Here is a 26743-nt window from a genome sequence, read left to right on the forward strand (position 1 = left end):
ATGTTGGATGAATTTTTGTGTGGGTGGCATTGAGGCTGGGGGCCGGGGGTCTTCTCATGGTGCAGCGGGTCTTTCTTGGCCCCCCCAGGCGGCTCCATCCCTGCTTACTGGAGCCTATATGGGATGCTGGCGGCACGAAGAGCCCCTGGGCACTCTGCCCGGAGTCTCACCTGGCACCGCATACTCCGAAGCGTCTGTCCGCCTTGCGTTGTAGGCCACAGACAAGTGCTGGCACTCCTTGCCCTTCTGCCAGTGCCGGTAGTAGACGAAGAGCGCCAAGACCAGCACCAGCAGGGCAGCCATCACGATGATGCCAATCACAGCCCCCAGGCTGCTGCTGTAGCCGGAGGGTGTGGCAGGAACCATCGTCAGAGGATGGTCGGGGTTTCCTGTCCCTTGGGGAAGAGAAAGGTATCCAATCAGGAACATGACCAACCCCTGGAGAAAGGACAATGGCGGTGGCATCTAATGCTTCTTCTATAACCAGCTTTGCACAAGCACACCTGCCCCCCCACAGCCCACAGCTCATCGCCCCCCCCTCCTTATACCTAGACAAATGAAGCTGCTACAGGGTACTGTGATCAGTTTTGGGCACTGCATTATAAGAAGGATGTAGACAAGCTGGAACGTGTCCAGAGGAGGGCAACAAAGATGGTGAGGGGTCTGGAGACCAAGTCCTAGGAGGAAGGGTTGAAGGAGTTGGGCATGTTTAGTCTGGAGAGGAGAAGACTGAGAGGGGATATGATAAACATTTTAAAGTACTTGAAAGGCTGTCATATAGAGGAGGGTGCTGAGTTGTTTTCTGTTGCTTCAGAAGGTCGGACCAGAACCAACGGGTGGAAATTAAATCAAAAGAGTTTCCATCTAGAGATTAGGAAGAATTTTCTAGCAGTTAGAGCAGTTCCTCAGTGGACCAGGCTTCCTCAGGAGGTGGTGAGCACTCCTTCCCTGGAGGTTTTTAAGCAGAGGCTAGATGGCCATCTGTCAGCAATGCTATGTCAGCAATTCTATGACCTTAGGCAGATGATGAGAGGGAGGGAACCCTTGGCCATCTTCTGGGCATGGAGTAGGGGTCGCTGGGCGGGGGGAGGTAGTTGTGAATTTCCTGCATTGTGCAGGGGGTTGGACTAGATGACCCTGGTGGTCCCTTCCAACTCTAGGATTCTATTATTCTAGGGGGTAGCTGAACCATGCAGAAGCCCAGCACGTTGCCCGCAGTGCCTGTGCCAAGGGGAAGTGTTTGCACATGTGCCCAGAGAGAGACCGACTGACCGCTCGGAGACATTCTGCTGTGCAGGAACTTTGACCAATACTGGAAGGCAAAGGGAGGGAGGGTCCCTGCACAAGGGGAGTCTTAATCCTGCCTTGGTTTGTGCCTGGGGCGGGGACAGTTGAGCAGCTGCCCCTCCCCCCCCGCTCCTGGGTCACAGGTGAGGACTGGGCCGTAGGTCTCCTTTACAGGAGGGCATTTGGGCCCCCCTGCCCGGGACCCCATCAAAGAAAGGGGCTGCCATCAAGGGAGGGAGAGAAACTGAGGCAGAGTGGCCTACTTACTGGTTTCACAGTGGGCGCCAGTGAAGGCGGAGGGGCACAGGCACCGCCCAGTTTCGGGATGACAGGTGGCCTCGTTCCAGCACTGGCACTGACGGGTGCAGTTCTCCCCAAAGAACCCGAACGGGCAGCCTGTACGGAAAACGGGAGGGTCAAGTCTGAGCGGGAGCGCCCACCCCCAGAGGTAGGCCAGGCCTCACTGGGATTCTAATCTGCAGCTGCCCATCCAGCCACAGGGGCCAAACTCTGGCACGGCCAAGACAGTTAAGGGGCTCAAGCACCTTCCCTGTGAGGAAAAGCTCAAGAACTTGGGACTTTTCCATTTTCCATTTTTCAAGAAACAGCGAAGGTTTATGAAACTGTGCATTGTGTGGAAACAGTAGAGGAAACTTCTCCCCCCTGTCCCATAATGGTAGCACTTGAGGGCACCCAATGAAGTCAACAGGCAAGGAGTTCAGGACAGACAGAAGCTGCTTTCTTCAATGAGCAATCAAACTGCGGAACTCACTGCCAGTGGACATAGAGGTGAATATGAGTTCAACAGGCGTTTGTGGAAGAGAGGTCCCTCAATGGCTACTAGCCACGCTGAGTAAAGGGAACCTCCAACTTCAGAGGTAGTATACCTCTGAAACCCAGTGCTCACAGATGGCCTTGGACTCTAGGTCCAGTTTCTTGCCCCTTCCCAACGGTTGGCTACTGAACGCTGGGCTGGATGGAAGACTGGCCCAGTCCAGGAAGGCTCTCCTTATGTTCTCAGGTTCCACGTCTTCTCTGCCGCAAGTGAAAATGCACCAAGGAACTCTGTCTCTTGTCTCAAAGACACAAGTCGCAAGCTAGGAGCTCTTGTCTTTGGGCGAGGAGACAGCAAGTGCCCGAGGATCACCCTCTTCCTGCCCCTCTTACCTCCAAGGGCCACGTCATGCTAGAGACCCCACCTGACACCAGGCGAGTAGGAATGCCAGGTCCCTCTTTGCCACCGGTGGGAGGTCTTTGGGGCAGAGCCTGAGGAGGGCGGGGTTTGGGGAGGGGAGGGACTTAAATGCTATAGAGTCCAATTGCCAAAGTGGCCATTTTCTCCCGGGGAACTGATCTCTGTCGCCTGGAGATCAGTTGTACTAGTGGGAAATCTCCAGCTAGTACCTGGAGGTTGGCAACCCTGTAGCGAGCCCATGGTGGTGGTGGTGGTGGGGGCAGCTGCTGGTATTTCAGAGCGTCAAATATCCGCCTTCTGCCGGAGCCTATGAGCTCTTCCTTCACCACCTGTTACCTGCTGCTCTTTCCTCCACTTTCCAGGTGCTCTTTGTTCTGCCCCCCCTCCCTCAATCCCAGCTACTTTAGTGACAAAGTTTTATTCTATTTCAGTGACTGGGAAATCCCTCAGACTGAACACAGAAAAGTATGAACTTGGGAGGATAAAACTGCCAAGTGAAAGGCAGCTTGGAATAATTTTTAAGGCGCTCCCTCGGGAATGAGGTCTCAAGGGAGGGGACACCCCGCCTCCCACCCGCTCTCCCCCAGTGGCCTCTCGCGTTGTCACTCACGCCTTGAGCAGTCACTGCCCGTCCAGCCGGGAGAACAGTCGCAGGAGCCGTCCACGGGGTGGCAGATGGAGTGGTTGGCACACTTGCACGGCACAGCGCACTTCTTGCCGTAGCGCCCCGGCTGGCAGGCTGCAGAGGGCGGGGAGGGAAAGAGGCCGGAGAGCTCAGGAGGGAAGCGGCTGCACCTCAGAGCCATCTTGGGGGGTGGGATCGACCCCTTTTCAATTGTACGTTCTGATTCTCTTGGAATGTACACAAGATTCTTGCTCTTTCACTAGAACACTCAGCAGCCCATCAGAACGTGTAAATGCACAGGGATCAATTGCACAATGATCTCTCATTAGTATTAAGTATCGTACAATTACTGACAGCACATGAACACATGAAGCTGCCTTATGCTGAATTAGGCCTCCCTCGGTCCATCAAAGTCAGTATCGTCTACTCAGACCGGCAGCGGCTCTCCAGGGTCTCATGCGGAGGTCTTTCGCATCACCTACTTGCCTAGTCCCTTTAACTGGAGATGCCACTGGGGATTGAACCTGGGACCTTCTGCATGCAAATCAGATGCTTTACAAACTGAGCCACAGCCCTCAAGGTTAGGACATGCCAATTTTTGCATCTCCTCTATTGGTACTTTGTTGTTTATGCGTACACTGAAAGCCCTTTCAGAAGGCCACAACTATACTCAATGCCTGTTGTCTAAAGCGTTATTGTTTAAAAATAAATTCTGCACCAAACTCAATGTCTTAACGTACAAAAGGAAAACTGCCTGACTTGTTTGTTTGTTTGTTTTACTCGATTTTTAACCCGCCTTTTCCCGCACCACGGTCGGGCTCGGAGTGGCTACCAATAATAAAGTCATACAATCATACATTAAATAAGCAGCAAACATATTTAAATTACAATAACAATGAAAATCCTAGTTCTAACAGGTGGTGCCAAGGTGGTAATCCCCTTGGTCCTCTGTCTCTCAGGGACGCAGTGGAGATGGTTTTTAAAAAAATTAAAAACATTCAGAAATCTCCGGCCTCCCCTCCTGACGAGACAAGGGCCCACTCGCTGACCGGCTGCTCTGTGTGGCTGGCGGCTGACATTGCCTGCAGTGGACAGACGTGCAGATGGCTCAGCAGGAGCTGCCCACTACGGGGCAAGCATGGCGTCCATTGCCTCTGCTCCCTGATTTATTATATGCCAGTGTGTGCCAGCGAAATGCCTGCCCAGATGCCTGGCAGGCACAAAAGGAGGCAGAGAGGACAGAGCCGCCACGCTTGCAGAGAAGCAGATGGAAGGCCAAGCCAGTGACTGAAACCAAAGGCCACAAGAACCAAAAAATGTCTGCTAATATGGCCAACTGTTCTTCTTCTTTTTCCAGTTGAAATCATATTGCCAACCTAGGAGTCTCGGGCGTGATCCCCAGCACGTCCTTCACAGGACTGGGCGTTTTACTTACGGCGCTGGCAGAGGGGTCCCCGGAAGCCGGGGGTGCAATCGCAGCTCCCGTCTTGGGGTGAGCAGAGGGCGCCGTTCTTGCAGGCACAGGGCCGGTGGCACTGCGGCCCCCACAGGCCGTCTGCACACGCTTGGCTGCAAAGGGGGCCTGCAGGAAACGGGAAGCAAGGGGGCAGGAGGTGTTCAGTGGGTCTGTGCAGCCAAACCAGGAACACTTTTTGCACAAGACGCATCAGGGGCTGAGCGGACAGTCTGGGGAGTCCTTCAAGCAGGGCTACTTGTCGCTGAAGGAACCCTCGCTGGCTGTCAGAATTAGAACGGCCCCAGAGAAGGATTAAGCAAATATATACTTTTCCATTGTTACGAGCAAATGCCATCCCCACCCCCATCCTATTACCACCGACTAAAACCTACAGCCCAACTGATTTAATGAAACCACACAAAGGCCCTGCCCACCCCACACCCCACCGGTCATCCTGCTACTGGCTGCTCTTTCTGTGTTACCATTTCTGATCTGATACAAAGATACATCAAAGTATTTCTTGACAGATCTGACACACACAGAGAGATGGAAAAGTTTCAGAAATTTTGAAGCCACAGGAAAGAAACAGAAATCTGGGAGGAAATTTAAATATTTACTTTCCTATCAAACTTCTTTTACTGACTGAACAACATAAAATTCATCGTTTATAAGTTAGCATATAAAATTGTACTATTTGGAATTTGTATGGAATTCAGAAATATAAATACCTTCAGTTTCTATAAGAAAAACGGCAAGTATATTGGACACTTGAGAAGGAGTTGCAGATTTTTGCACCCTGTACTACAGTAGCATGCATATCTTTAATTTTTGCCATCTGAGAGACAGCAAAAGAAAAACTGAAGGTAGAAAACCAATGGTGTGGTAAACACAAGGAAGTGTGCTGCCGCCCTAACCGCCGAAGGCCTTCTTCTGAGGCTCCCTGGTTCGGACGCTCCCGCCTTCTGAGATGAGGTGGAGTGGCCAGGAGGGAGCCGCCTTGGCCGTGGCACCAAAGCGCTGCATCTCTCTTCCCAGTAGGGTTGCCAACCTCCAGGTACTGGCTGGAGATCTCCGGCTATTACAACGGATCTCCAGCCGATAGAGTTCGGTTCCCCTGGAGAAAAGGGCCGCTTTGGCAATTGGACTCTATGGCGTTGAAGTCCTTCCCCCTCCCCAAACCCCGCCCTCCTCGGGCTCAATTCCCCGCTGGTGGCGAAGAGGGACCTGGGGGCCCTACTTCCCAGGGAGACTCGTCTGCCCCCTTCTGATGCCGTCTCCCACCAGCAGGTGAAGTAGGGCTGCCAGGTCCCTCTTCGCCACCGGCGGGAGGTTTTTGGGGCGGAGTCTGAGGAGGGCGGGGTTTGGGGAGGGGAGGGACTTCAATGCCATAGAGTCCAATTGCCAGAGCGGCCATTTTCTGCAGGTGAACTGATCTCTATCGGCTGGAGATCAGGTGTGATAGCAGGAGGTCTCCAGCCACTACCTGGAAGTTGGCAACCCTAAGGTGAAGACTTTTTGGTTTCGTTTGGCTTTCCCTCAGTGACCCCTCTATCCTGTTTTAAATATACTTTTTATCATCTTGTCTGTGTATTTTAGCTCTGCTTTAAATTGTTTTAATGCTGTGTTTTTGTTGATTTTTTAATGGCTTTTAAGATGTGCTTTTATTATATTAGGTTTTAATTTCTTAGCCCCCTTGGTGGCCCCTCATGAGGGCAGAAAGGCAGGGCATAAATTTTGTAGATGACAATGATGGTATTTGGCCAGCAACTGTGCCTCAGTGTCACAACGGGCAGGGACTGTCAGCTTGTCAGGGGATGAAAACGCTGAATTCTCTAGGCATTAATTGTCCTTCAACATATTACAGCATGTTAATTGCTGCCAAAATTATTACATTTTTTAAAAAATCTTGAACATACTGTCTACGCCCCTGCAGCCTCTGTTTGTGCAAATCTCACCTGTAACCGTGGCCTCCTGCAGGGCTGGCCTGCCTGACACCCCACGGACAGTCTCCAAGGGCAGGCCCTGAAACCCGGAGCCTGCGCTCTCTCTGCCAGTTGCCTCCCCCTTACCTGTCCATCCAGGTAGGCAAAGGCACTGCCCTGTCACTGGATCGCAGCTGTCTGCATTCTGGCAGGCACATTTTCTGCTACAGCCAAAGCCATAGAACCTGTCCTGAGGGCAAGAAAGACAGGGAGCTCCTGGATCAGCCCGAATGCCCGTGCCCGGGGGCGGGGAGGGGAAGACCCCCTGACCTTCGCCATAAGAGGAAAAACCATGACTTGCTTCCCTCCTAGCCCTTGCAGTTGTCAAGGCGGGAGATGGCTCAGCACGATTCTGCGGAGAGGGGCCGTGGCTCCCGCCCCCAGGCCCCCAGGCCCTCAAAGGACCCCACTGCTCTTTACCTACTTTGGGGCACTGATAGGCCACCCCCAAGGGGTCTCGCCACCCCGTTAAACCCTTTTGCCCTCTGGGAAGCTCATGCAGGGCCCGTGTCCAACACCAGATTATCACCTGTATGACCCCAGGAGTGTACACGGCACACTCAAGCCCAAAAGAAGGGCGTCAGCAGTTTTTGTTTAGCGGAGCCGGACTCCACGTGGGGTCTGGCCGCCTGGGGGTTGGGCACAGGAGCCCGGTGCTTTTGAACCTTTCTTTTCGGACAGCGACTTACCGGGCAGGGTTCTTCACACCGGCTGCCGTGCCAGCCTGTGGCACAAGAACACACCCCGCTGACAGGGCTGCAGGCAGCACCATTGGCACACAGGCAGGTCCCATTGCACCCTGCGCCCCAGGTGCCCACGGGGCAGGAGACGGAGCAGTCCGCTCCATGCCAGCCTGGAGGAGAGGGAGGGGGAGGAGGAGGAGGCAGAGATTAGGGGGGGGAAAGGGGCCACCAACAGACATCTGGGAGCCAGCTGTTGGTGCCCAGGGATGCCACAACATTATACCACCCTGCTGTGCTCCTTCTATGCCAACACCCCGTACCTTCTTTGCAGATGCAGGTCCCATCCATGGGGGAACAGGCAAAGGCATTCTGGCAGGTGCAGCTCAGGGAACAGTTCACCCCGTAGATGCCAGCCGGGCAGGGGATGGAGCAGTGCTCATCCTGAGGGGCACAGCAAGGCATGAGGGGAGGAGCTGCTGCCCAGGAACAGCGGCGGGGGGGTGGGGGGAGAGAGAGGGAAGAAAACACCCTTTCCTTGCCGGTGAAGGGGAGCAGAACACTCTCATGGGGGGAGGGGGCAACGCAGCCCCACAAGATTTCTCATGCATCCACGTCACTGAGAAAAGACAGACCAAGCCCACAGAGGAATCCTCTTGTGCACTTTCCACCTGCTCAGTCAGGTAAGAGCACCAGAGCTTGCTTGCACGAGGGGACAGAACAGTGGTTCCCTGAGCTGATTCTGCTCATTGAAAGAAGCCCCTCCCGAGGGAGCCAGCCCCCGCCCAGCATGTGGCGCTGGCCGAGGGAAGGCGTTTCTCCAGGGCCGGGGCTCGCGTTCCCAGTGGGCGCTGCTCCTAACACCCTGACCGTGGGGGCCCAGGCAAACCTCCGCAGCCCTGGCCGCTGACGTACCATGTAGCCTGCCACGCAAACGCAGTGCCCGGTCTCACTGTCACACGTCCCCCCGTTCAGACACAAGCAGGGGTCCCGGCAGCCGACTCCGTGGTATCCGTGGGGGCAGCTCTCGTTGCACAAAAGGCCGGCCCAGCCCGGCTTGCAGGTGCACTCGCCGGTCAGCGGGTGGCAGCTGGACAGGGGAGCAACGAGAGACAGGCGTCGCTCAGAAGGGCTCCCGCAGGCCAGCCAGAGGGCAGGGCCAGATCGAGCCAAGCGGCTCCGTCCTCTGCTGGCGGCTGCTCTCCCGAAGGAGCCAGCCCTTCCCCGCAGCACCTGCCGCTGCTCAGCACCCTTGGAGATGGGGGGCACCCAACAAACGGCCCCGAGGCTGCCCACGAGACACGCTGCAGCAGCTCCAGTCAGGTCTGAGGCGGAACACGCCCGTCACGCCCGCTCTGCAGTCACTCCATTGGCTGCTGATCAGGGTCCGGGTTCAATTCAAGCCTCTGGCTATCACTTACAACGCCCTGAATGGTGCTGCAGGACCCCCCTCTCCTGCCATGTGCCACCACCACAGATCTGAGCACAGTTTTCTGAAGGTGCCACCCTGCAAATGAGTAACATCAGCAGCTGCCCCTTCACAGGCGTTCTCTGTGGCTGCTCCCACCTTGTGGAATGGCTCGTAGGAGGCCAGGAAGCCCCCCCCCCTCACACACACACTCATAGAATTGGAAGGGACCTCCAGGGTCCAACCCCCTGTGCAATGTAGCAAATTCACAACTACCTCCCTCCCCAATGACCCCTACTCCATGCCCAAAAGGTGGGGGAAAAACCCTGCAGGATCTCTGGCCAATCTGGCCTGGAGGAAAATTGCTTCCTGACCCTAAGGAGGCACTACCTTGGGCATGCAAGAAAGGCCCTGAGAGCCAAACACTGATGCAAACCTTCCTGCCCTCCCTCTCATGAACTGCCTATGGTCATAGAATCAGCCTTGCTGACAGATGGCCATCTAACCTCTGCTTAAAACCTCCAGGGAAGGAAAGCCCACCACCTCCTGAGGAAGCCTGTTCCACTGAGGAACCGCTCGAACTGTTAGGAAATTATATTGTCGAAGGCTTTCACGGTCAGAGTTCATTGGTTCTTGTAGGTTATTCGGGCTGTGTGACCGTGGTCTTGGTATTTTCTTTCCTGACGTTTCGCCAGTAGCTGTGGCAGGCATCTTCAGAGGAGTAACACTGAAGGACAGTGTCTCTCAGTGTCAAGTGTGTAGGAAGAGTAATATATAGTCAGAAAGGTGTTGGGTTTGATCTGAATCATTGTCCTGAAAAAAGTATCAAAGGTAATGTGTTAATCATTGCCCTGTAAGTATCAAGATAATGGGCTAATGAGGGTGTGGTATGTTAATATGGAACCATTGTATCCTGAAGTGATCTGTTAATGTGTGAAATCCAAGGCTAATCTGCATGGCTATTGTGGACTGTAGTCTTTGTTAGTCTGGAGGTTTTCAAGACAGGAAGCCAAGCCTTATCCATTCTTAAACTCTCTTCTGTTAAAGTTGTGCAGATGTTTATGAATTTCAATGGCTTCTCTGTGCAATCTGACAAAATAGTTGGTAGAATTGTCCAGTCTTTCAGTGTCTTGGAATAAGACCCTGTGTCCTGTTTGTGTCAGTCCATGTTCAGCCAACCTGAGAAATCAGCAGTGGCTGAACATGGACTGACACAAACAGGACACAGGGTCTTATTCCAAGACACTGAAAGACTGGAAAATTCTACCAACTATTTTGTCAGATTGCACAGAGAAGCCATTGAAATTCATAAACATCAGCACAACTTTTACAGAAAAGAAGAGAGTTTAAGAATGAATAAGGCTGGGCTTCCTGTCTTGAAAACCTCCAGACTAACAAAGACTACAGTCCACAATAGCCATGCAGATTAGCCTTGGATTTCACACATTAACAGATCACTTCAGGATACAATGGTTCCATATTAACATACCACACCCTCATTAGCACATTACCTTTGATACTTTTTGCAGGACAATGATTCAGCTCAAACCCAATCCCTTTCTGACTATATATTACTCTTCCTACACACTTGACACTGAGAGACACTGTCCTTCAGTGTTACTCCTCTGAAGATGCCTGCCACAGCTGCTGGCGAAACGTCAGGAAAGAAAATACTAAGACCACGGTTACACAGCCCGGATAACCTACAAAAACCAATGTTAGGAAATTCTTCTTAATGTTTAGCTAGAAACTCTTTTGATTTAATTTCAACCTGATGGTTCTGGTCCAACTTTCTGGGGCAACAGAAAACAATTCAGCACTCGCAATAATGGGTTTAAATTGCTGGAAGAAAGGTACCGGCTGGATTTTAGGGGAAAAGGTTTTTACAGTAAGAGTTGTTGGACAGTGGAATCAGCCACCCAGGGAGGTGGTGAGCTCCCCCTCACTGGCAGTCTTTAGGCAGAGGCTGGAGAAGCACTTGTCAGGGATGTTCTGAATTGAGCAGGGGGTTGGACTAGATGGCCTCTATGGCCCCTTCCAATTCTATGATTCTATCCTCTATATGACCACCCTTCAAATACTTGAAGATGGTTATCATATCACCTCCCATGGGGTTGGCTGATGTTCCTGATCCAGTCCACATGCCTGCTGGGAATAGCATGAATGGCAGTACTGGGAATCCACCTGGGCATAAGCCATTTGGTGTTCCCCCGCCACTTGGGAGGGGGCTGCCCGAACATCCCCCCCCCCGAGCTGGAGACAAAAGGATTGCTGTCCATTGTGATCATGTTTATGGTGAGTATCTCACTGCCTCCTCGGCGCTGCCTTCTCCCTTCGCAACCCACCTTCTGCATTACTGTATCCCAGGCCTTAGACAGCCTTGGTTTCCTGTTCTGTAATCCCAGAACCTGTTGCGTTGGTTATGGAACGCCTTGCCTTGTGCTGTCTGAGTGACTTGCTGTTTTTTTAATCCAACGTGTGTCTCAGCGCGAGACGGGCTATAAAGCAAGTAAGTAAACGACACGAAAGAAGGCGAGACTTGGGTCTCCCTACCTCTCCGTGTGCTGAGGGTCACAGGGGCAGGGCCGATTGCAGGCGAGGCCGTAGAGGCCCCCCAAGCACTTGCGCTCTTCGCAGCGGCTGCCGTAGTAGCCGGCCTCGCACAGGCAGGCCCCGTGGATGTGGAAGCAGCGGCCGCCGTTGGTGCAGTCGCAGGTCTGGCTGCAGTCCTGCCCGTACTTCCCGATGGGGCACTCCTCGCGGCATCTGGGGCGGAGGGCGGGGGGGGGGGGGAGAGAGAACAGTGACATAAAAGCAGATCAGACTGATGACACAACATTTGGGTTTTTAACAGGTCTGTTATAGCCAATGCTTTTATTTCTTAAAAAAAAACCTGGTATGAAAGGACATGTGAATTTAACACTGTGGAGAAATACACTCCGCCCAGGAATTCACCCCAATATTTCAAAAATTGTGACTGCTCTCGTTCTATGTACTGGAGCTCAGCTGTATGGTAGGGCTTCCTGGAGACCCCTGGTTGGCCACTGTGTGAACAGACTGCTGGACTTGATGGTCCTGGGTCTGATCCAGCAGGGCCTTTCTGACGTTCTTATGTATGGAAGGGCGCTGCGTGTTTTCTCCTTTTCATTGTTCACTTGCTCAGCTTGACATGCTTGAACAAAAAAACACTCGTTTTGTATTAATTTATTAAACTTTCTTATCTTTTCAATACTTGCAAAAGGATGGCGGAACACTTCGAACACTGTTCCGTGGCGCTGGAAGATCGCTTCCAAATGGATGGTGGGGACCACTCCTCTGGAAACTCTGGACGCTCACCCGACGAGACCCCACCCATTCCCCCTGGTTCCTACTCACCGCTCTCCAACATAGCCTGGCGCACACTGGCACTGCCCACTGAGAGGGTCACACTGGCCACTGTTGTGGCAGCGGCACTCCCCTTGGCAGCTGGAGCCAAAGTGCCGCTCGGGGCAGGGGATGGAACAGATGGCGCCCTGTGGGGGACATGAAAGAGATCCGGGGCTTTCCACGGCCTGCCACCCAACGTCCAGCCTTTGTCGTATTTAAATGACCGTTTTTAATTCAGCAGATTCCTCTCAGCATTATACAAATGGGACTGAACCCCGGAGGTGGCAGTTGGAAGAGGGACGTTGCCATCGTATTGATGATGCCCAAAAGGATTCAGGACTTGGCCTGCAAGCTCAAGAACTGCGAGCCCCCCCCCCTTCATGTGGTAGGCCATGTAACACACACACACACTGTTGCTGGCCTGAAGACACGTCAAGGATCGGGGGGGGGGGCAGGCCCCTGCTGTGTGCATCTTGGGTGGGGGAGGGGGCCAGTGGGCCTAACCTCTGCAGCAGAGGTGGGGGTGAGTGGGACCCCTGCTGCCCCACACCCTCCTCCCGCCAAACATACCATCCATCCAGGAGGGCAGGCGCAGTTGCTGGTTTTCGGGGGGTGGCAGATGCCCCCGTTCTGGCAAGGGCAGTCAGCGTGGCACTGAAATCCAGCGGTGCTGCCATTCAGGCAAGGGGCTTCACAGCTGGAAGAGATGCGTCATACGGGACATCAGCTGCTCAGCGCTGAGAGGCCAGGCCAGGTTCACACACACACACACCCCGCTGCCCGAGTCCAGCGTCGAGAGTTTGGCCCCTCCCCTGAAGGACCACCCCACCCCAATCCAAACCGCAGAGCAGGATCCCATGAGGCATGCTCCACTGAGGGGCCTCTAGAAACCCAAACAGCCTGGGGAAGGGGAGCCAAGCGACACATCGCACCCAGTGACCGAAGCCAGCCAGCCAGCCCAGGCCAACAGGCCCAAAGCCCCCACCCACCCCCCCGGCCCACTGTCAGAGGTCGCCTCGCTCTCCTCCCACGTTTCCCCATGTTTCCCCCACATCTTCTGGATGCCGGCTAAGCACGGATCCTGAACACTCAGGCAAAATGCGGGGGGGGGGGGGGAGAGCGAGGCAACCTCTGATGGTCGGGAAATGCAAGCATAGTCAAAGCAAAGCCCCGAAGCAGTTGGCGGGGGGACCGCGAGGAAACAGCCAGGCAGAAATGGCCTAAATATTTCAAAAGGAATAGAAAGGATGCCAAGTCTAGAGCAGAAGAGGTACCTTTGACTCTCCGTGTTCAACCTTTCCATGAAAATGCTATCAAAATGACAGATCTGTGGCCTTCGTTCCCTCTAGCCTGAATGTATAAACATTCTCCAGGAAATGGTTGGTTCTGTGTCTAAGATAATCCAAACTTTTTCATCTCTAGTGGAAATGCTCCTATCCCCAAAGGTTTTGGGAAACAACGGCTAACTGAGTATCTGAAAACTTAGTTATACGAGTGCCCCTGCGCACCAGAAGTATTTGTTCTTCATTATGTGCCTCAAATCCAAACGGTTTCTGGGTTTCTGTATTGAACATATTCACCCCCCGCACCGCTTGCTGGACCTTTGCCTGCAGCCCCCTCTCCCCAAAGAGGGAACGGATTGATGAAGCAACAGAACGGCATGAATTGACCAGGCTGAGGGTTTCACAGAAATTTAAGGGGATGCCTCAAATAGACGAGCCCTGGAACGTATGGAATGTGGTGTGAAAATCTGGTTCTTTTATACGTCTGAGTTGTGTCTGCATTTATTTACGAAATAGATAACAAAGAGGCACCTCCAACTGACTTGTGACGCGCGCACCCCCTCCAAACCAGCCTGTTTCTCCCAGTCGAGGCCAGAACCAGCAGCACAACCTAAAGAAGAAAAAGGCCTCGATCCCCAGCTGAACCCGGTCGCACAGCACAGCTGGCTGGGAACTGAATGGAGACCACCGGGAAGCCCCACAACCCCGAGAGCCTAAGAGGAAGTTCAGGATGCATGTGGGATGCCCCACCAACACCTGAGAAGCCACTCATTCCCCCCCCCCCAAAGGCTCCCTTCCCAATGGTTTTGTTCACCGTGTCCCCTGCTTACTGCGGTCCTGTGAATCCCGGGGGGCACAGGCAGGCCCCCGTCACCCTGTCGCAGGAGGCAGCGTTCTCGCAGTGGCATCCCAGCGAGCATCCTGGGCCATACGTTCCCAGGGCACAGGGCTCTTGGCATAGGGGGCCCCTATAGCCTGGTGGGCAAGCGCAGGCCCCGGTCAGGGGGTCACAAGTGCCTCCGTTCATACATGCACAAGAGTTTCTGCAATCAGGCCCCCAGAACAGGTTGCTGCACTCTGGATATGAGAGAGAGAGAGAGAGAAAGAGAGTAGTTTTTACAGTGAGAGTAGTTCAGCAGTGGAATGGGATCCCTGGGGAGGTGGTGGGTCCACCCACCCCACCCACCCCTTCCAGCAGTCTTCAAGCAGAGGCTGGACAAGCACTTGTCGGGGATGCTCTAGAGACTGACCCTGCACGGAGCGGGGGGGGGGCTGGACCCAATGGCCCCCTTCCAGCTCAGGAGGAGAACAGTGGAGCCCTTGCCAGGGCAGTTTCCCCACAGCTGCCCCTGCGCACGCTCTCGTGCTCCCTGGTGCTCAGAGAGGTCACGGCTTTGGCTATTGCGACGACATTGAAGAGTCTGCTCAGAACTCTGTTGCTGCCCGATCTGGAGTCGTTGGCCACAGCCGCCTCTGCCACCCTGGCCCGCCAAGGGCTCTTGGCAGCAGGCTGCAAATGGCACAAGGCCGGCATACACGGGAACCTTGGGGCGGGAGGGACCTTGTGAAGGCAGCATCCATATTTGCTGGGATGATGTCCCTGTAAGAATTTTCCACTCTGCTTTGTGAATGTTGGATTTTACACTTTGTGAATGCTCTGAGGTTAAGTTCAAATTGCCAGTACGGGTAGTCTGCTTGAAAGAGAGGTTGCTGGCCACGGTGTGAACAGACTGTGGGAGAGGGAGAGGAGCGAGAGCGGCGTGCAGAAGGCGAGAGGAGCGAGGGTGTGGGCCCTCTGCGGACCATCTTGCTGATGGCAGCAGGTACCCAGAGGAAGAAGAAGACTTGGTTTTTATACCCCGTTTTTCTCTACCTTAAGGATTCTTAAACCGGCTTACAGTCTCCTTCCCTTCCCCTCCCCACAACGGATACCCTGTGAGGTAGGTGAGGCTGAGAGAGTCCTGAGAGAACAGTGACTAGCCCAAGGTCACCCAGCAGGCTTCATGGGGAGGAGGAGAGGGGGAAACCAACCCGGTTCTCCAGATTAGAGTCCGCCGCTCTTCGCCACGACACCACGCTGGCTCTCCTACACCAGGAAGGCTTTACCCAGTCAGGAAGCCCACCGAGGTCATGAAGAAGACCCGTGGGGCTTCTTGGCTTCCTTCCTTCCTTCCTTCCTTAGCTCCGGAAAAGCAGGCAGAGGGGACCGCGTTCTGCGCAGGTCTGCGCTCCGGAGAGAAAGAGCAGATGGGCAGAGAAGCTGTTTTGGTTTGTCTCTCTGGGCATCCCCACGAATGAATGAGGGTGGGTCTTCTTCTCCAGCCAGCAGGGCAACAGTTGGAAATGCTGCCCTCAAGTCTCTCCTGGCGGGTCCTCCCCACCCACCCACCCACCCACCCCACTCTACCAGAGCCGGCATCAGCTGCAAGCCTCCCCCCGCCGCCGCCCCCCCCCCCGAGAGAGGTGGCACGTGTGTGTTTCAGACAGGAGTCACTCTGTGTCCTGTTCTTTCGAAAAAGGACTTAAAATACTAGTTTCCACCCCAGCAAGAATGCATATAAATCTGCTGGGGGGGGGGGCGATGCCCCCTTTGCCCTTTCCCAGCAGCAGTGGCGACGGCTGAAGTTTTCCCAGGCACCACCATGGCGTGCATGTGTGTGGGGAGGAGCGGAGAGGTCTTTAAATGGACATTTTCTCGACCATCCGCTTCCTGCCCCTTCCTGAGCTTCGCTTTCTATTGCTAGCAGTTCACCCTGGAGGTTTTGGATGCCCTCCCCTCTTTTGGACTGCTCTTTCCCGCTCCCCACCCCCCACACACATTAGCTCCTCTCAGTCCCTTCAGCTCTTTGCATGAATTGCTGTTTTAATGTGTAGGGATTGGAGAATGCTTACGCAGAAAAGTACTAATGCTACCATCGCGTAAACTAAAAAAATAAAATTGCTTTCTTGGTTGCTCCTCGGGCTTCCTGCTGCCTGCACTCCACTCTCCCCTGGCAAGGACAGCTGACACGCCTCTCCCGATCCCATCAGAATCTCTTATGTGAGGAGTGATTCCTGCAGAGACAGGGATGAGCAGAAGGCTCCTTGGAGATCCCAGGACGGTCTTAAGGCTCCATGAAATAGCTCCGCCTGGAAGGTTTTCCCTTTTCTTTGAACCCCCTATTTTGGCAAGTTTCTTTGCAGTCTAACTGAGGCCACCTGCCCTCTGCCCCCAGAAGGGCTTCTTCCCAGGTCAGTGACCCTCTTGTCTGGGCAGGAGAGCGTGGGAACCGCTGCCTCCTCCTGACCTTGTGAATGACAGAGGACAGATGAGGCGGGTAAGGACAGAAGAACCTCAAAAGAGCCCTGCTGGATCAGACCAGGGAGGGTCCATCCAGCCCAGCATCCCGTCTCACACAGGGGCCAACCCGATCCTCTGGAGGGCCAGCAACAGGGTACAGAGGCCCAGGCCTTCCCCGATGTTGCCTCCTGGCACTGGTACTCAGAGGTTGACTGCCTCTGAACTTGGAGGTTCCCCTTAGTCACCATAGCTAGCAGTCACTGATAGACCCATCCTCCCTGAAAGAGTAGCCTAAGGCCATGAAACCTGCAAAGGAGGCAGATCTCCCAGTGGCCCCAGGGAAACCCAAAGGAGTGAACAGGCAGCCACCACGCTGGACACTGGCCGAGATTTGGCCCGTTTGCTCCAAGCAAGTCGCCCCGACCTCCTCCAGAGAGGCTGGCCAAGTCCCTCTGAAATCAAGGGAATCACAGTCTTCCACCTCACGCCTTAGGTCTCTTCCCAGGATGCTACATTTGGAGAGCATTTGTGGTGCCAGTGTAGTGAGAGAGTCAGACTGGGGAGACTTGGGGGAGACCTGAGTTCAAATTCCCACACTGCCAGGAGGCCAACTGGGAAATCCGGTTGCTCTTTCTCAGTCTCAACTACCTGGCAGAGCGGCTGTGAGAGAACCTGGGCTGAGCTCTCGGGAGGAAGGGTGGGAGAAAACTGGGATAGACGGTGAGCAGAAGGAAACTCACCGCTGGAGCAGTCCGCACCTCTCCACCCTTGCTCACACTGGCACTGGTCGGGAGCCACGCACCTGCCGTGCACACACTCCTGGGTACAGCGAGCTGGAGGCAGGAGAGAACCAAGGGGAGGAGGAAAGAAAGAAAGAAAGAAGAGGTCACTGCTGAGAAGCCCAGGAAGGCTGGCTGGCCGGCCGGCTGGCTGGCCGGCCGGCCGGCAGGCAGCAAAACTGTCCTCCCTTGTATCTCTAAGTCCTCTGGAGGTCTCAGAAAACCAGGTGCGCCTGGAAGGGAAATGTGGCCACAGGCAGACCCTGGCCCAGGTGGCTGAATGAGGAGGAACCCAGTGGGGACCAGGCAGAATTACAAAGGGCCACTCATATGAGAAAGAATTCGAGCCGGGGGAGTAGGAAAAAGGGAATGCAGCTATTTAGCAAAAAGGGGGAGGCCCACAGACTCCGGGGCTGCATCAGGGGAAGCAGTCTGCTTTCAGAGCTCGCTGGCTCCAGGCACCCTCCTTCACCAGCCCCTTTTCCACAAACCCACCAGCCAGGGGCCCATCCATTCGCCTCCTCTCCCCGGTGCACGGTGCTGGTGTGTGGGCTGACCTCCCTCCCCCACCCCGGCTTCTGTTGTGTATTCTAATTTATTGCTCAGTCCCTCCTTGGAGGGTTCTGCGCTCTTCCTTCCTTCACATCCCCCTTTTCTCAAGGAGCCGGTAGTCCCGAAAGGGGAGGGGTCTGTGTCACAAACAATGGCAGCCCAGGTGCCCCTTCGTACCAGGGCAGGAGCCGGCCAGCCCTGGGCAGGCCCAGGAGATCCGGGGGAGCAGGAGAAGAGACCTCACAGTGCGGGGGACTTACGGACACAGAGGTCGGCGCTCTCGTAATAGCCCCGGCAGCAGCGGTACCTCCTCCTGTAGTCGACCTTCACGCCTTGGCGATAGGCTGTCTTGTACAGGACTCTGCGGAGGGGAGGCAAAGGGAAACCGGATGCAGGCAGGGCACCCGGGCACCCGGGCAGCACGGCCAGGCGAGGCATGGGCCAGCTGCCGAGAAAATCCCGCTGGAGGCACACGTGTCGTTCAGATCACGCATCTCTCTAGCTGACTGTGAAACAGCTTAAAACACCCTGGCTCCAACGTGGACAGTCACTAAGCCGCAGCGTCCTGCACCAACTGGAGCTTCCCAGTTGGCCTGAAGGGCAAACCCAGGTGCAGTGCATGACAGTAGTCTAGCCACGAGGTACCCGCAGCATGGATCCACAGCAAGGCAGAGGGGCCGTCTTCAGCCTCACAGCAGCTGGGAGGATGTATTTCAGCAGCTGCCCTTAACCTGCTTCTCCGGCAATCATACTGGATCCAGAACCACCCCAGGTAGGGTTGCCAACTGCCAGGTAGTAGCAGGAGATCTCCTGCTAATTCAACTGATCTCCAGCTGATAGAGATCAGATCACCTGGAGAAAAATGGCCGCTTTGGCAATTGGACTCTATGGCATTGAAGTCCCTCCCCTCCCCAAACCCCACCCTCCTCAGGCTCTGCCCCCAAAATCTCCCGCCGGTTGAGAAGAGGGACCTGGCAACCCTAACCCCAGGGCTCTCAGCTGAGTCGGTGAGTGTCAGCTGGACCCCTGCAAAAGTGGGGAGGACGATGCCCTCCGAGTCCCTCTCTGCCTTCTCCCATCTAGCAGGACTTCTGTCGTCTCAGGATTCAGTTTCAGCCCTGACATGATTTCAGTAGTGCCAGCGGAGGCCTTCGCAGGACCCAGGATCCTGTCAGCAACCACCGCGTCACCAGATCAAAATGATCCACAACCAGACCACGCAGGGTACGCCTGCATTTCTAGCCTCTCAGCTTTATTACAACCAGCATTCGAATCAGAATGACATTTGGGACATTTTCTGAGCAAAAACAATTACCAAAGCATCACAGTTAAGGGAAGTTAAAGGCTCAGAGTCACCAAAACCCCTCAAACGACTGAGCCTGAACTGGCTGATACAGCAGCAGCAGACAATCAGGGAGCCGGCGTGGCACAGTGGTTAAGAGCGGTGGACTCTAATCTGGAGAACCGGGTTCGATTCCCCCACTCCTCCTCCACATGAAGTCTGCTGGGTGACCTTGGGCTAGTCACCGCTCTCTTAGAGCGCTCTCAGCCTCACCTACCTCACAAGGTGTCTGTTGTGCAGAGGGGAAGGGAAGGAGGTTGTATGCCACTTTGAGACTCCTTAAAGGTAGAGAAAAGCTGGGTCTAAAAACCAACTCTTCTTCTTTTTCTTTTGCACCATCACAGCTGCCTCAACAGTCCTCCCGTGAGCTCTAGTGCACATTCTGCCAGAGTCTGTTTTTCTGCCCATCCTGTTTTAGACACAGCCCCCTCCCCACTTTCCTAGACACTCAGGAGGCCCATTTTGGACATCCCTGCAGCACCTCCTCCTCTCCAACCAATGATGCTCCTGATGGCAGGGGGGCCCCCATAAAGGGGCACCGACACCAGACCTTTTATCCATGTATTTAACACATTTATATTCCACTGTGTCTCTTTAGACTCCAGGCAGCTTATTGGTGCTACAAGAGAAGACCAGGCTGCCCAGCAGCTGGGGCCCCAATCCGCCCTCCTCTCTGATTCAAAGCCAGCCTCTCACCTGTGCTGAGTGCAGGTCTTGGCGAACGGCCACACCTTGTCGCAGGGTTCCTTGAAGACCTGGGCAAAGGGCTGCACATACGACTCCTTGGAGGGTGTTGTAAAACTGGCAGAGATCAAAGACAGGGGAGGGGTTGTAGCTCAGCGGCAGAGCCTCTGCTTGGCATGCAGAAGGTCCCCGGTTCAATCCCCAGCATCTCCAGTAAAGGGACTAGGCAGGTAGGTGATGGGAAAGACCCCCTCCTGAGACCCTGGAGAGCCACTGTTGGGCTGAGTAGACAAGACTGACTTTAATGGACCCAGGAGGGTCTGATTCAGTATGAGGCAGCTTCATGTGTTCATGTGTTTACACTCATCTCCCTTGTGCTAATCATGGCATCTAATGCTCGACATGGCCAAAGAGGTGCCACTTTTGGCACCAGCCTGGCAGTGGCTGGAGGGAGGGCACAACCTGCTGGGGCTGCCCCAGGATGGGGATGGGTGAAAAGCCTGGCTGTGTGCACTCTAGGCCGCCAGCAGGCATGGCTCCCTGGCCGCCTGAAAGAGGAAGCCCTGTGGCTGGGCTGGCTGCCATCCCAAGGCTCCTGCTGGCTCTGCACCCTTCCCCACCAGCCGGTAAATCCAGGGATGCACTGCAGGTGGGTGGGAGACCGGGGGGGGGGGGGCTGATAGCCTCATGAGAGAGGGAATTTGAGTTGGTGGGTGAGTGGGAATTTCTAATTGCTTCTCTTCCCCTCACCTTTCGTTCCTTACCTGCAGTTCACTGAGAACTCAGTGAATGTATGGAAATGCATAATGCAGGATTTCCGTCAAAAATGCCTCTCTTGATGATATGTCACAAAGCAGCAAACACCCCCCCCCACCCCAAATAACCCTCGCTTTTTTGGTGAGGGAAACCCCACCCCCAGCTGGTTGAAGGTGGAGCTGAAAGAGGGGCCACAACTCTCAGAGCCCCCAGGGGGAACAAAAATGCTGATTAAAAGTCTGAGCCTCAGTCACCTCCCCCTTCTGCCTGCTTTGGTGAAACTGGCCAGTCAGAGAGATTCTTTGCTTGGCTGTTTATGGTTGGGCTGAAGATGTACTCCATTGCACAATCATCCTCTAAGTGTCTGACAAGGCTACAGCTGTCCTCTTCAGCCTGCCTCCCCTTCAAATATGCCATTGTCAGTTGTGGAGCCAACCTACACTTCTCCCCAGAGACCCCTTACCTTTCCCAATAGCTGCAGACATTGGGGTCGTTGGGACTGAGCAATGCTCCCCACTCCAACTGCATCCACAGCAAGAGAATGGCGCACCTCTTCATCCTAATGAGAAGAAGAAGGATGAGTTGAGCCTGAGCCAGAAGATGCAGGGAAGGAGGGGATCCCGAGCTTATTCCAATCACCACCTAACCATGTGCAGTTGAGAAGATATGTGTGTGCTAGACACACGGGCATGTGTGAATGGGGACCACTTTCCAAGGCAAAAAACCTTCCTTCTCCTACACCTCTCACTGCTATATGTTTTTATTTGAAATATTTATAAAACCTGCCTTTCTCCTGATAAGGGATGGGATGGCCTGTGAAAGTCTGCTATAGTGGCTGACATCCCAACGTCTTTGCTCTTGGGCAACAACCTGGCTGAACAAGTCAGCCGCATACCCGTAGCCACGTGCAGGCAGGCCAAGAGACCAGTTCCGGTGGAGGACGAGTCAGTAGCCTCGGAGGGGGGAGCGTGGCTGGCGGGCCACGGTCACAATTCAGAACTCAGAGTCCAGGCTGGAAGAGGCTGAACTGTTACCAATTACAGACTTTATCCTGTCACAGAGGTCTGATCCTTCTCTGAAACTTTTATTTGAAGCAGCCCATAAAGATACCAATATTTTAAGTCCAGAGCACCCAGAGAAATACCAGCTAATAATCATTTACACAGATTATCTATGAGAAGACGCTTCTCTTCCGTGTGGGAAACACAAAAACTACTTGTTGTCCCAATAAAGTACCGACTTCAGTGGCTAGAATTAGCACATGATAGCCCTTGTGGAGGATATCTGGGTATAAAAAGAACCAGCCTCTAGGTTCTCCTGGCCTGGCCTTGGCAAAACAGTCAAAGAATTTTGCCAGACCTGCCACATATGTCAAACTGTGGGAATCATAGAGTTGGAAGGGACTCTATTTGGTAAAAAAAAACAAAAAACAAAACAGAAGACTACCTTAAAGTCAAGCAAGCCATAACCCAAAGACAACAGAGTCTCACTCATAGTGAACCTACCCCAGAGCCCTGCGACGCAGAGTGGTGGTCTGACGAATCCTGCTTGGCAACAGCAGAGGGGCAGACTTGCGTGCCTCCTCTGGAAAGCCGTTCCACAGAAGAGGGGCAGGCAATGCGAAGGCTCGTGCCAAGACCTCCTGGGCCTTATCTGAACCGGCATGTGGGTTCATCAGGGAGGGACCCAGCCAGAGTTGCCCGTCATCAGCAAGACGCACCAACATGCTGGATGACCTCATTTGGCATTCTCCGACAGCCCATAAATAGCATTGGCACTGCTGAATCCCGGCCCCCATGCAGCAGGTCCCAGACAGAGATGACTTGGCATGTATGACGGAAGCCCTCCTGGACAAAAAGACCACAGGCATTTTTCACAGAAGCGGCAGCTCTGGAGCGGGAGGGGTCAGTAGACCACCCTGTCTTTTTCCTTCCCACCTGCCCTGCTCAACCCTTGGGAAGGTGGGGGGCCTGGTGTGAACCACTTGCCACCAACCTTGGTTTTGATGGCTTCCCTGGGCTGAAGTGGGGTTAAGCCCCTCCCCCCCGAGCTCCGCTGGCAGCAATCATTTTCTGGCAAGGGAGGCTCCACCTGGATCAGTTGCCAAGTCTGACATGACCAAAGAACCTCAGCAAATTTTCAAAAGGCTTTATTAAAAGATTTTATTCAGAACAGAAAAAGGCAAAAGGTACACAAAACTGCTAGTATCTTTTCTCATGAAAAGAAAGGCATTCTGGCGAAAAAGCAAACGGGCCAACAGCACTCCTCAAGGCTCAAGGTTGGCTGGCAAAGCAAAGTTCCCTTCATGCACCTGATCTGGATTTATTCCCAAATGCAACTTGCATACCTCTTGGTCCTCCTCCAAGGCCCAGGCTGCTTCCGCTGCATAAAGGCACACACACCACCAGCGGCCACCCTTCTGCTGCCAATCGTAGGGCACACAGAGTTTGGCAGAGGGAGGGGTTTTATCAGCCCCCTGCCACCTTACTCAGGATTGGACACCATTTCCCTCTTCAAAACAGGCAATGGCCATTCCTGAGTCCCCTGTACCTCTACGCAGGAAGATGGGAACTAGTCCCTCCTCCTCACAGGCAAAAATATTCCCCTGCTGGGGACTTCTGGTAGAGCGCTGGCCCGAGCACCATGTCTCTCAGGGATCTCCCCGAGAGAATCCAAGAAACGTTCAAATTGGGGTGCAATAAGGCACCCCACCCCAGTCCTAAATAGTGGACTGGGATGCAGGATCACCCCTGCATGCTGTGAAGAGCAGTTTGACTCCCATATTCTCTGAGAGAGTCTCAAGCCTCTCGGAGGAGTGGATGCTGTCCCGCCGGCAACTGAGGGGAATTCCATCGCCATGAATGTCTCTTTGGCTTCAAGCTTTGACCTTCTCTATCTATCAACACTTAAATAATAATCTTTTTGGAATGGAAACCGCATCTTCCGAAATCTGAGTAAGTTACAAGAACTCTCTTGTTTTTTACCTTGAATTTGAAGTTTTGAAAGACTGGGAAAATCACCTAAGCAATCCGCGCTTCTCCGCCCAAAAAATAAGTGACTTTGGAATTAAAAAGATACTAGATAAACTAGCAGGAGCCCTATCTATTTGATCGGCACTTAGACACAACAAACGGGACTTTTGAAAGACATTACAACTACCAATCAGTTCCCGAGACGTCGAAAGGGGTGGGAGTAAACAAGAAAAATACCTTTGGGTCTTTCCGGCTTGAGAAGGTCCTCCAGCCACATTTTCACTGGAATGATCTATTTCGGAGCACCGGAAGAATGCAAGGAAATATACTCACTGCTTTTCAACATACCCTATAACTAAGACTCAGCACCACCGAGATCGGAGAGGACAGACTAAATTGTTGGACCGGAAGTGCGTTTCCCCCGTGCAATTACAAAATATCTCCACGACCCAGGATCATAGAGAGGAGACGACGGAAGGTCCGCGAACCAACAACATCCTGTCTACTTCCTACTCCACTGCCGAGCTAGAGCGTCACTAAAACTTGATGGTTTGTTGAAACTTTAAGTTTCATTCTCATTATAACTGGAACAATTTAAACTTCCCTCTTTTAAAGTCAAAGGTAATTGTATGAGATTTCCCAGTCACTTTCCCACTTACATCTAAATTAAATTTGATGCCATTGTGATCACTATTGCCAACTGGCTCAACTACATCCACATCCCACACTAAGTCACCGGCAGTACCACAGAGTATTAAATCCAGGATCGCTTCCCCTCTGGTTGGGTCTATGACTAACTATTCAAGGGCACAGTCATTTAGGATGTCTAAAATTTTTATCTCTTTGGCTTGTCTGGAGCATACATTTATCTAATCAATATGAGGAAAGTTTAAGTTCCCATTATTACTACTTCGTTACCTTTACATGCTTCCCTAATTTCATTCTCCATCTCAAGATCACCCTGAGCCATTTGGTCAGGGGGCCGGTAGAACGTCCCCAGTACTAAATCTCCTTGGGGCTCGGAAACATCACCCATAAGGATTCTGTGGACGAGTCTGCCCTTTTTATGGTCTCTAGCTTATTAGACACTATGCCTTCCTTGATATACATAGCAACACCCCCTCCAATATGCCCTTCCCTGTCATTTCTATACAGTTTTTAACCAGGGAAGACTGTATCCCACTGGTTCTCTCCCCTCCACCAGGTTTCTGTAATGCTCACTATATCTATGTTTTCTCTTAAAACCATGCACTCTAATTCCCCCATTTTTGCTTGGAGGCTTCTAGCATTAGCATAGAAACACCTCCACACTGTTTCTCTCTTTCGACTTGCCTGGCATGTGCCTTTGGGCATCTTTAAGTGGCTATCCATCTTTTTTTCCCCATTCCCTTTCATGTCTAAGTAATTCCCATGTGGGCAATCTGAAGCAATTTTCCCTTTGTCCATGTGCACTGAGTTTGCCCGAACCGGATGCTTCTCAGCTCCTGTTGGCTTTCTCCCCAGGTTCAGTTTAAAAGCTGCTCTACCACCTTTTTTATATTACGCGCCAGCAGTCTGGTTCCATCCTGGTTCAAGTGGAGCCCATCCCTTTTGTATAGGCCCGGCTTGTCCCAAAATGTTGCCCAGTTCCTTACAAATCTAAAGCCCTCTTCCCTGCACCACCGTCTCATCCACGCATTGAGACTCACCAACTGTGCCTGCCTAGCTGGTCCTGCACGTGGAACAGGTAGCATTTCTGAGAAAGCTACCTTGGAGGTCCTGGCTTTTAGTCTCCTGCCTAGCAACCTAAATTTGGATTCCAAGACCTCCGGACTACATTTCCCCACGTTGTTGGTGCCAACATGCACCACAACCACTGGCTCCTCCCCAGCACTATCTACCAGACTACCTATATGACGGGTAATATCCACAACCTTTGCACCAGGCAGGCAAGTCACCATGCGGTCCATGCACCTGCCAGAAACCCAGCTATCTACATTCCTAAGGATTGAATCCCCCACTACAAGAAGCCCCCTTCCCCTCTGAGGCATATCCTTGGTACGAGAGGATATCTGTTCATCCACCAAGGAAGAGGTCCCTTCTAAGGAACAACATTCCCCTACCTCCGTGAGATGGCCTCCTTTCCCAAGGGCTCCATCATCCGTGACTGGCAGGTTGCCGTCACCTTGGGACTGGGATGTGACTATTTCATCCCCTGAGTCCTTAGTCACCTCTCTCTCTGCCTGCCTCAGCTCCTCCAGTTGAGCTACCTTGGCCTCAAGGAAGTGAACTCGCTTCCTGAGAGCCAGGAGCTCCCTGCACCGAGCACACACCCACGACTTCTGTCCAGCAGGCAGATAATCATACATGCAGCACACTCCATGCAGCACACTGGATAGCCCCCCGACCCCTGCTGGCTTTCTACCTTCATAACTGGTATTTTATTTATTTATTTATTTATTATATTATTCTTTGGTGTTGTAACCCTGCCTTTTACTCTTTTGCACTCTTCCTGTACCAATAAGAACTGAGTGCTGAAGTTCCTTGCCCTGCACCTATCTGCTACTAATTCACAGGGATATACTTCCGGTTTACTCTTAGTTTGAGTGGCATAAGGCCCCTCGCGAGGCGGGACTTCCGGTGCACGTTTGCCCACCGACCGTCAGCTGTCTATCATGTCACCCCTCAACCTTCTCTTCTCCAGACTAAACAAACCCAGCTCCTTAAGTCTCTCCTCATAGGGCATGGATTCCAGACCTTTGACCATTCTGGTTGCCCTCCTCTGGACACGCTCCAACTTGTCAACATCCTTCTTAAATTGTGGAGCCCAAAACTGGACACACTATTCCAAGTCAGGTCTGACCAATGCAGAATACAGTGGTAGTATTACTTCCCTTGATCTAGACACAACAATACTTCTTTTGATGCAGCCCAGAATTGCATTGGCCTTCTTAGCAGCCATATCACACTGTTGACTCATATTCAGTTTGTGGTCCACTAAGACTCCCAGATCTCTTTCACATGTACTGTTGTCAAGCCAACTGTCTCCCATCTTGTACCTGTGTCTTATGTTATTTCTGCCTAGGTGAAGCACCTTACACTTCTCCCTATTGAAAT

At 53.2% G+C, this 26743-nt stretch overlaps 1 protein-coding gene across 1 annotated transcript in view; it reads right to left on the minus strand.

Moving 5' to 3' along the window:
- The window catches only part of PEAR1 (platelet endothelial aggregation receptor 1), a 32401-nt gene extending 11168 nt beyond the window's left edge, over window positions 1–21233 (minus strand). Inside the window, exons 1-16 of the mRNA XM_056853728.1 lie at window positions 21139–21233; window positions 19932–20036; window positions 18154–18254; window positions 17303–17395; window positions 14113–14359; window positions 12570–12696; window positions 12009–12145; window positions 11187–11399; window positions 8141–8315; window positions 7549–7669; window positions 7235–7398; window positions 6633–6735; window positions 4543–4689; window positions 3093–3221; window positions 1555–1683; window positions 171–395 (exon numbers count right to left, since the gene is read on the minus strand). Of these exons, the coding sequence (XP_056709706.1) occupies window positions 171–395; window positions 1555–1683; window positions 3093–3221; window positions 4543–4689; window positions 6633–6735; window positions 7235–7398; window positions 7549–7669; window positions 8141–8315; window positions 11187–11399; window positions 12009–12145; window positions 12570–12696; window positions 14113–14359; window positions 17303–17395; window positions 18154–18254; window positions 19932–20036; window positions 21139–21233 (2311 nt within the window). The remainder of the gene's footprint in view (window positions 1–170; window positions 396–1554; window positions 1684–3092; window positions 3222–4542; window positions 4690–6632; window positions 6736–7234; window positions 7399–7548; window positions 7670–8140; window positions 8316–11186; window positions 11400–12008; window positions 12146–12569; window positions 12697–14112; window positions 14360–17302; window positions 17396–18153; window positions 18255–19931; window positions 20037–21138) is intronic.
- Between the last annotated feature and the right edge of the window lie 5510 nt (window positions 21234–26743).

Source organism: Euleptes europaea, chromosome 7, assembly GCF_029931775.1.
Source record: "Euleptes europaea isolate rEulEur1 chromosome 7, rEulEur1.hap1, whole genome shotgun sequence".
NCBI classification, from domain to species: Eukaryota; Metazoa; Chordata; class Lepidosauria; order Squamata; family Sphaerodactylidae; genus Euleptes; species Euleptes europaea.